The sequence below is a fragment of the Merops nubicus genome, unplaced genomic scaffold (assembly GCF_000691845.1).
Source record: "Merops nubicus isolate BGI_N331 unplaced genomic scaffold, ASM69184v1 scaffold24055, whole genome shotgun sequence".
NCBI classification, from domain to species: domain Eukaryota; kingdom Metazoa; phylum Chordata; class Aves; order Coraciiformes; family Meropidae; genus Merops; species Merops nubicus.
In genome coordinates this window covers 1-9,687 of record NW_008607942.1, presented here as the reverse complement: position 1 = coordinate 9,687, position 9,687 = coordinate 1, and the positions used below count along the sequence as shown (strand labels likewise).

Genomic DNA, 9,687 nt, shown 5'->3' with positions numbered 1-9,687 from the left:
CCCAGCCCCCCGTGCCAGCCCCGCACCCCCCCAGCTGCCTGCCAGGCTCTGCCACTCACCCTGCACGCAGAACTTGAGCTCCCTGGCGTCGGTGACCACCGTGGCATGCAGCTTCTCCGGGGCTTTCTTGCCCAGCCGGCTGTAGCCACGCTGCTTCTTGGTCTCCCCCCAGAGGTTGGAGCCGCCGTACATGCTGGGGATGTTGAGGACGGCGATGCCCTCCAGGGAGGCGTGGCTCAGGTCCAGCAGGGTCCCGTCGCACTGCCGGGCACACAGGTGGCATCAGGCTGTGGGGGCAGGTGCCCGGTGCCCAGTCCTTGCCTGCCCACTGAAGGAGGGGGGCTCCTTGGGCACGGCGTGTTGCTGGACAATCCCCCAGAGCAAACTTGCCCCAGGGTGGCTATTGCTGGAGGTGCAAACAAATCCCCCCCTGGCTTTGCTTTCCTGGGGCTAACAACCACCCCCTCCCCTTGTGCTGCTTTTCTCTCTGGTTTGATATGGATCTTACTACGTGTCTGAGATGGCAGTTTTGAAAAGCAAATTCCTATGAGACGACATAAAACTTCAACCTCAGGCTCGGTGTTGTAACCCAAAATAGGAGGCAACACCACTTCAGCCCTGGGGCAACCTCCATCCCATCATCTCCAGCACATGCTGCCCCATCTCTCCTTCTTCCAACTGACTCCAAAGAGTCAGAAAGTTGGCTGCCCAAAAAATAACTCGAACCAGTTTGTCTTCAAGTGCAACTTGGAAACTAGAAACAAAGCAGGAAGAAAATTATAGGAAAGGTGTGAGAGGGGAAAAATGTCAGTTTTTGGAGAGAAAACTACAAAACAGCACAGAGAACTGGTATCCTGGGCTTCACTGTCATATGGCAGGAATACCCCAGCTGAAAATTCCCTGTAAAATGCAAAATATCCACAGGACTGGAAGCAGCAGCCATGGAAATGCATTTCTTAACTTCAAGGCTTCTCACACAACCCAGATGGCATCCCCCTTTTCTAGATACCTCTGGAGGAAGCAGCTGCTTTCCCATTCAACTGCATTCTCTCTACAGCATTTCTATTTTCCTTTATGCATCTGCTCTCTACCTGCCACGCTACACTTCAGCAAATACCAGCACATTTTTTTGCCTTGCATTTTGGTGATGCGACAGCATTTCTGCCCTCTTTTTGCTTTGCTGAGAGGAATGTGAACGGGCTGATGAACCCCCACTGCTGCCTTGGCTCTGGTTGTTTTCCTCTAGCAAAGAGTGAAAGTCTCGAGCTCATTTTTAACACGCTGTTGGTAAGCACTGAGCATGCCAGCCACACGTATGTGGAGCTGGGTGCACACATGAGCAAACGTCTCTGGATGTTCAGATCTGTTCTGCCTCCCCCAGTGCTCTGGTATCTTATTTTTAGGCTCACGTTGAAAGCTAAAGGCAGGAGTCTCCTGGCTGGGGAGGGAAGAGCTGCCTCTGAGCCTTGTGCAGGATGTAAACCCCTTGTTCTTCAATACATTTGAACTACATGATTTGCAGGAAGAGAAAAGACCCTAATGTAGCAAATAGAGAGTGAAAGGGCTCCTGGTTCTTTGCAGGATGGAAGGAATCACACCCCCAGTGCCCGGCTGAGCCACGCATCATCCCCGAGGGCGGGCACTGACCCAGGCGCAGCGGGCCGGGGCTCCCCGGGCTGCAGGAGCCCACTCCTGCCCAGGGGCAGGCAGGACCGTGGCTGCTCACACTTGCCCACACACACTCCTGCAGGGAGCGATTTCTCCCTGCATAGTCCTCCCCTGTTAGTGTGCCAGGGAGCTACAATGGACTCTTTGAGCAGGGCCAGCTGACGGCGCGCTGGCAGCGACGCTGGAAGTAGAAATTTGCAGCTGGGGAAAAAGCAAATTCATTTCCAGGAGCTGCAGGGGAACGAGTGCCAATTTCCAAAACAAAACTGCCATTTCTCTGCAGACTGACAGTTGCCTGGGAGCCGGAGGGGGGACAGGCTGCCACTTTCAACTTCAAATACTGTGGGATTAACGCTTCCTTGCCGGTGTGGCACAAGCAGTGCCAGCGCACGCTTGGTGGGGAGCACGCAGGCGGCACACGGGGGCACCTCGTGAGGAGCAAGAGGCACCTCGTGCCCATCTCTGGCAGCATCGAGCCTCAAAGACACAGATGCTGGTGCCCAGCCAGGGAAGGGGGTGAAGATGGCCATGGCCATGCCCCTGCTCCTTCCCACCAGCTGCCGAGGGCACAGCCAGCCCCTTTGGGAAGGCTGAAAATCCATGCTTAGAAACCGGCTTCCAAGTCCCTCTGCCCACAGCCTCACACTGCAGCATGAGCTCCCCAGGCTCTGCCTGCACTCTGCCTGCTCTCCACCCACCACTAGTGTCCCTGTGCCCACTGCCAGGTCCAGCTTGCACCAGCCCTTTGCAGCAAGGGATGTTTTTTCTCCCTTGTCCCTCAAGCCTGTTATAAGTGGGTCATTCAGAGATAAGGAGAAGTGGAATTCTGCAGCAGGGCATGGCCCAAACCCCCCAGCACGAGTGAAGAAATGACAGTGCTCTTAGCAGCCACGGGCCCTTCTCCTCACTCTAATTAAAGGCTGTTTCCATTTCATCTAACGAGAGCTGGGAGCAGACATGGAGTTTACAGAGAGAATATTCCAGGCACGCTCTCAACTACAGCTGGAAAGGGGGGAAGAAATACAGGACCATTCTTCTGCCTGCAGCTGGCTGGCTTAGCAGCAAGCACCACGCGGTGGAAGAGTGGGTCCTGCCAGCCAACCGCATCCTCCTGCCACTGACAGGGCTCAGAGTTGCCATGGCACCCTCTCCCCAAACAGCCAAAAGCTCTGCCCGCAGGACCCCTGGGCGACAGCTCCCAAAAAGCCTTTGTGCCTCCTTGGCTGGAGCCAGGGACCACCCCTGGACACTCACCTCCACCTCCACGTAGTCATGCAGCTTCTTGCAGGTGGCCGCAAAGGTCTCTGAGGTACCGAATTCAAAGTACCACAGCTTGTTCTTCATCCTGGGGCACAGAGATGCAGTGGCACTCCACTCAGCAGTGGCACCTCCCTCCGGCCACCCCCAGCCCAGACGGTGGCAGGGTGGGCTGCCAGAGCCTTTCTGAAGCCCTTGCAATGGGGACACGAGCCATCATAGGAGGGTGTCGTGGCCCCAGGGAGCTGTGCTGTGGGACAAGGGGTGGCTCAGGCAGACCTGGGCCTGACACCATGCAGAGGAGAAGGATGTGGGTGCTGGGTGGCCCCTCAGCGTGGGACAGAGTGCCTCCACTGGCTCTCAGCAGAGCTAAGCATGGGCTGCCACCTCCTGATGGGGCTGCTGGGGATGGGGTATCCCACAGAGAGGATGTCCCCCACCTCACCACCCTGCCTTGCACCCTCCCAGGCAGCCCCTGACCACTGCTCACGCCCTGCAGCAATCCCTGTGCCAGTGTGCAAGGGGGAGCTGTAAGCTGAGGGGAGCTGAATTTCGGAGCAGAGCCAGATGGATGGGGATGGGGGCATTGCAGGCCACAGCTCCTGCCCCTGTTACACCATTCCCATGTACCCCGAGCACAGCAGGGGCGAGCTGTGACCTGCTGCCTGCCCCTCCCTCGCTGCCTGACCTGCTCCTGCTGGTCCTGGAATTCGGTGTTAATTATAAAGCATGAATGAACATAATTCATTCAGGAGCCTGGCGGGAGGGGAGCAGGACCTGGCACATCCCCTCGGGGGGGGTGCACCCTGCACCCAGCTTTTGGGGGGGACCATGCACAGCCCTTACCTGCTGTTGAATTTCTCAGGGTGCTTTTCTCGCATGATGTGGAAGCGGTGGGCAATGGAGGCGTCCTGTGGGGAAAGGGGGTACAGGGACGTTGGTGGCTCAGCAGGGAAACAGAAACCTCACTCTGTGCCCCATCAGCACGTGCCAGGGTCCTGGGGCTCGGCTCTTCCCCCTCACTGCCAGCCCCCATTGCCTGGGGGCTCATGAAGTGAGACACAGTTAGTGCCCTTGGCCTCTTTCCTTCATCGCAGGGGCTCTGCATGGAGGTGATGCTGGGGGAAGACTGCCAGTGGGGCTCTGGGGACACCCCTGGCAGGGTGGCAGCTCTCCTAAAACTCATTGCAGCCCCTCCTGTGCAGGGTGGGGAGCGTTTGAGCCCGACTGGGAAGCTGTCACCACATGCCACCTGCAGTTACATCTCCTGACATTAGTAGGAGCTGATGTGAAACTGGAAGCGTTCTGCAGCGCTGCCGGGTGGGTGACCCAGCCGTGGTGGCATGCTCAGGACCTGTGGCCCGAGGCAAAAATGCTGCAAGCTCCCCGGGAGCTTTGCTGTTCCCCCAGAGCCCTGCTGCTCACAGGATTGACCCCTGGTACTGGAAAAAGCCCCTGTGGCATGTGGCTGCCATCCTCCTCGGGCTCTGGTGCTCTCTTGGCAAAAGCTTCAGGTGCTGTGTCCAGCAGATCTCAACCCACCCCCGAGACCCTGAATTTCTCTGAACTTCACCCGAGCTCCTCAGACAGTAGGTTTTTCAACATTTCCAGTTGTGAACAGAGAGATTCCATGCCTGTTTAGGCATTTATGTGCTGTCGTGACAAATGACAATAGAAGCAGAAAAACAACACCCACGGGTGAAGGGAGGTTGGGAACTTGATCAAGAAAAAGCAGGGAAGGAGAGTCCTTTCCTCCACTTCTCTGTGCCCAGGCAGCACTGGTGAGCAGGGCACCTTGCTGGTCTGGGCACAGATTACTAGCCCAGCACTGTACCCCTCTCTCCAAAAAACGTGTGTGTGCTGCACCCCGGGCTGCGCTCAAGACCCACCCCTGCCCCGCAGCACTCACCACACCAATGGAGAAGTAGTTGTTGATGATGGTGGATGGGACAGGGTCTCCGTTGGCCTCTTTGTCACTGGGAATGACTTCTATCTGCCAACGATCCAGCATCACCTCTGTGCTGTGCTCAATGTCTTTCAGGACCTTCATCAGGTTGCCTCCTTCGTAGCCTGCAAGGGAGAGGTGGGCAACAGAGGATGGAGGAGGACAAAGGGGAGCACAACCATGTCAGGTGGAGGTACTTGGCTGCCATGCACCTGGGGAGCCTGGGGCTGCTGCTATGGCACCAGTGAGATGCCCAGCTTGTCCTTGCAGCAGCAGCAGCAGAGATTTCAGGTAATGGCAGAGCTCTCCCAGATGAGGAAGGCTTCAGGCAGGATATGGTTGATGGGGGCTTAGAAAGCAGCAGCTTTTTTTGAAAGGGGTTAGAGGCACCATCAGCGAGCATCAGTGCTGAGATGCAGCACTAAACCTTGTCCCAGGAGCCCGGGGGCCTTCCCTCCCCCAGGACAGCACCCACCAAGCTGTGTCAGATGGTCCCCACGGGCCAGCCACCCCCAGGCAGTGCTTGCCCAGCCTCACCTCCTCCCCAGCGCAGGCACCGGGCCAGGTCGTTGCCCGTTCCCAGAGGCAGGACAGCCACCGGTGGGTGTTTCACCAAGTTTGCCTTGTCTGCAATTCAATGGGAAAGAGAGGTTTGAGGCTTAAAGGGCTCGCTCCCTGCTCCTCTCCATGTCCCCCTTTGGCTGGCAGCCTGAGGGCGATGCTGTTGGCAGGGGAACCAGTGGCAGATCACCCAGGACACGGGGGAGGATGCTCTAGGGCAGCACAGATGCTCCTCCCTCACCTATGCAGTCCAGGATCCAGCCCACGGTGCCGTCCCCCCCGCAGGCCAGGACACGGAAATCCGGAGTGTCCCGAAAGAAGCTCAGCCTGGAGAAAGCCCAGAGAGACAAGGGGTGACGCCGGGGAGCAGGGGCCAGCAGGAGGAGGCAGAGGACTGGCCACGGTGTCTCCATACCCCGGCGCAGGCCCGCCACGGTCCAGGTTGTACACTTGGCGTGGGTTGAGCAGGTAGTGAAATTTCCTCAGGACCCTGGGGAAGGAGAAGGGCAAAGGATGTCCCAGAGGCGAGTCCCCCCTCAAAGGAGGGGTGCTGGGGCAGCCCGAGGGATGAGCAGCTCCCAGCCCTAAGGGGATGCTCTCCATGGCCAGGACCCTACCTACCGCTCCCCTTGCCTTCCTCCGCTCTTGGGGTTCACCAGCACCAGGAGGGGGTGCGTCCCGGGCCGGGGGCTGATCTGGAGGGCAGAGAGTGTGGCTGCGTGTGCCTGGCTGCTGCAGGGCTCGGCACCTGCCCCCACCACAACTCACCAGCGTGGCAACCCACCTGCAGCCCTTGCCCGTCCACCGTGGTGGGGCTGAACTTGAGGCTCTGGTCGTCCTCGGGGCCGGTGCTGGCGGGGGAGTCGGTCTCCGATTTTCGGCAGTGGGACTGCCTGTCCTTTGGGGAGCAGAGGCAGGGGGGTGCCCGCTGGCCCCACGCCCCGCCCCGGCGCCGCCACGAGGCAGCACTTACCAGGACAGCGGGGCGGATGTAGGAGGGCAGCAAGATGTGGTCCCGCAGCGGGCCCCCGTCACACTCCGGCTTCACGTGGGAGGCGCATTTGTTGTGGAGCTGGAGGAGGAAGGGCTGTCAGGCAGGGGACACCGGGCTGCCCGTGAGCCTCTGCTCACACAGGGGTGGCCATGCAGGGCAAACCCCACGCCCCTGTACTCACAGTGACTTGGCACCAGACGCAGTGCAGACCGGTGATGCCCTGGTAGCATTTGATGCTTTTGTGGCATCTGTCGCACTTGACGGGGGAATTGCCCTCGATCCAGGTGTGCTGCATCACCTGCAAGGCACGGGGTGGGGCACTGCGAGTGCAGCACCCGCCGACCTGGGGGCATCTCCTCTCTGCTAAAAGCTGCCACTGTGATTTTGGAGGGTGGCTTGTGCAGAGATGCTGACCGACCCAAACCAGCCCCTTGCGTGGCTGCGTTCCCTCGCTACTGCTCCGTGCAGCACGCTGGGGACACTCATCCCCCATCTGGAACCGTGACAGACCTCAGGGCCAGGGGTCTTGCAGGTCCCCGGGGGCAGGGGATGGGGCCTGCTCTGCCAGGCTCTGGATGCTGGGAATGCCCATGAGCTGTTGCTCAGGCCTCGAGGAGCAAAACCCAGGGGAAAAACCACGAGGGACAAGGGCAGAAGACAGAGAGACAGGCTCTGGATGCTGGGAATGCCCATGGGCTGTTGCTCAGGTCTCGAGGAGCAAAACCCAGGGGGAAAAAAACACGAGGGACAAGGGCAGGGGACAGAGAGGCCAATGGTGCTGCCTGAGAGGGCTCCACAGGAGACCCACCACCTCAGAAACGTGCTGGCTGCCTACTCACACTCGTGTTCCTCTTGGATTTCACATAGGTGCTGATGCAGGAGGCGATATCCTTGGACACACACCTCTCGTGGACAGTGTACTTGCAGACTGGTGGGAGAGAAGAAGGTGGTGAGCACCGCTCCCCAGCACAGGCGTTGAGCCCTCCCCGCTCATCCTGCAGCAGCCCCAGGGCTCGGCGCTGATGGGGACCAGTCCTCCCTCCCCAGGGCACTGGGACAGGGCAGGAGGTGCCAGCTGGGGGCAGGGGGAGCTGTAGGAGGCCAGGACTCACAGGAGCAGCAGAGGCCCTGCTTGCGCACCCCCAGCAGCATGGTGCGGCAGAAGTTGCAGTAGGCAGGTTTCCTGAAATGCTTCAGCCTCCACGCATGCTGCCCATCATCCTTCACGTTCTGCAGGGCAGAAAAGCAGGGGGTGAGGGGCGTTACTCCCTCACCAGAGGTCCCCACCCTCTCAGCCAGACACTTTTGTCAGCCTTCTGTCCCATAAAAGTCCTTAGTGCATCTGTGGGAGTTGGGTCGCAGCAGGACCACGGGCTCCCCCTGCTCTGTTTTTCCTTGGTGATCTCCTGAACGTCCCTGCCACCACATTCCCCTGTTCCCTGGGCATGTCCAGCCCTGGGCACTGAGCTCCAGCTCCCCACGGCCCCTCAGCACAGCATGGCTGCAAGGATGGTCTGCTAGTGGCTGATGAGAAGGTGACTCCATATCTGGGACCACACCACGGCCACCATGGAGTGACCAAACAAGCCTCTTACATCTGGGTCCAGACATGAGTGCTTTGCAGGAGCCATTTAAAATTCCCCATTTTCTCAAAATCTTCCTGCCAGAAAGCCAGCCCCTGCCCCCACCACCTCTCCACAAGAAGTAAGCACTAGAATGGGCAGTGGGGAGCAAAACCCCAGGTTTATCTCCAGACTATCACCCTATGGTCAGGGATGCACCTCAACAAAATGAAGCCCAAAAGGATGAAAAAAACCACACAGGGAAATAAGGGGGGGAGAAGGGGTCATCCCCCAAACCATACCTCTGCTTTTTGAAGCTTACCTCAGGAAAGGAGTTGGCATTTTAGGTGCTCACCTTATTTTTTTATTAAATATTCTTCAAACTGGAGCTTGCTACGATCCCAAGGAGCATGCCCAGCTCGCCTGGGCACAGCAGCTGGCAACAACCACAGCTCCACATGGAGCTTGTGAAGATTTAGGGGACAGAGGTTGGTCAGAGCAGAGGCAGGGTTGGAGTGTCTGCAGGGAGGGCAGAGCTGGGGCTAGGGGGGGCCCTGCAGGGCGGGTGCTGGGTACATCGCCGGGGGTAGGGTGCCCTCCCGTGGTCCCTGCACAGCCTCCAGCTCCACCCTCCTCTCCCCGCTGGATGCAGCTGCAGCAGGTCCCCGGGCAGGCACTCACTGTCTCCATCCCCAGGAGGACCAGCAAGGGGATGGTGGTCATGCCACCCCGGATCCACTCCTCCAGCGTCACCGTCCCGTCGTGGTCGTAGTCGATCTCCTCCATCATCGCCTTCAGGATCTGGAGGAGGGAGGACATGTGGCTACGTGGCAACGCCTCCTGTGAACCTCAGCTCCTGGGTCTGAGCAGGAGCCCCTGTGGCCCCCCCCAGCTGCCCCCCAGCTCTGGCACTCACGGGCTTCAGCTCGGTGGAGTCCCACTCCAGGTACTCGGCCACGTGCACCATCTGGTTGATGATACGATCCAGCTCCTGGGCACAGAGAGATGGCACCCGGTGCTGAGGGATGGCTTTGGGGAGGAGCAGGGTGCCCAGCCTCCTACCCCACAACCAGGGGCACGTCAAGCCTGTGTCCCAATACACCCAGGGCTGCCCCAGGGGCCAATGACACCTCACTTTGTGGTGGGTGCTGCTTCCTCACCTGAAAATCTGCCCAGAAAATCGGCAGAGGGTTTTCCCTTGGAAAAAAAACTGGTCTGATAAAACAGATTTTTATTTGCAACAGGTTTCAAGGGAGATACTCAAAGAACAAACAGAAAATATCCATCGGGCTGTGCGTGCATGACTCTTCCTTGTCTGAAACACGGCGACCTGACGTAGAGCTACAGTTTCTGGTGGGTGGATTCTCTCTAGCTGCTGCTGGATGCTGCAGAGCTGGCGTAGCTCTGCAGCAAATGCTGCTGCCTTCCTCCTCCCTTCCCACAGCCCTGTCTGCCTCGGAGCACCTCGCTGGGGGAGCAGGCACCCTGGGGGGCCCCTGCCTGTCCCTGGCCCCCCGAGCAGCCCCAGGTTCTCCCCCGAGGGGAGGCTTACCGAGCTGTCCAGGAGGCCGTTCCCATCGGTGTCGTAGAGGCGAAACATGACTGCAGGGAGAGGAGAAGCCGGGTGCTGGCTGGAGCCCCGGGGGCTGCAGAGCTGTGGTGGGAGCAGCACGGCTCCAGCTCAGCTCAGCCGAGGCGTG

The 9,687-nt window shown here is 59.2% G+C and overlaps 1 protein-coding gene across 1 annotated transcript in view; it reads right to left on the bottom strand.

Annotated features, from left to right (window-relative positions):
- The window catches only part of LOC103772792 (diacylglycerol kinase beta-like), a gene marked incomplete at its 5' end in the record, with an annotated part of 11,957 nt that extends 2,368 nt beyond the window's left edge, over positions 1-9,589 (bottom strand). The window contains 16 exons of the mRNA XM_008940135.1: positions 60-261; positions 2,923-3,013; positions 3,772-3,836; positions 4,835-4,995; positions 5,408-5,497; positions 5,673-5,758; positions 5,847-5,921; positions 6,053-6,126; positions 6,216-6,329; positions 6,405-6,503; positions 6,607-6,723; positions 7,265-7,353; positions 7,538-7,655; positions 8,669-8,788; positions 8,904-8,978; positions 9,540-9,589. Of these exons, the coding sequence (XP_008938383.1) occupies positions 60-261; positions 2,923-3,013; positions 3,772-3,836; positions 4,835-4,995; positions 5,408-5,497; positions 5,673-5,758; positions 5,847-5,921; positions 6,053-6,126; positions 6,216-6,329; positions 6,405-6,503; positions 6,607-6,723; positions 7,265-7,353; positions 7,538-7,655; positions 8,669-8,788; positions 8,904-8,978; positions 9,540-9,589 (1,626 nt within the window). The remainder of the gene's footprint in view (positions 1-59; positions 262-2,922; positions 3,014-3,771; positions 3,837-4,834; positions 4,996-5,407; positions 5,498-5,672; positions 5,759-5,846; positions 5,922-6,052; positions 6,127-6,215; positions 6,330-6,404; positions 6,504-6,606; positions 6,724-7,264; positions 7,354-7,537; positions 7,656-8,668; positions 8,789-8,903; positions 8,979-9,539) is intronic.
- Between the last annotated feature and the right edge of the window lie 98 nt (positions 9,590-9,687).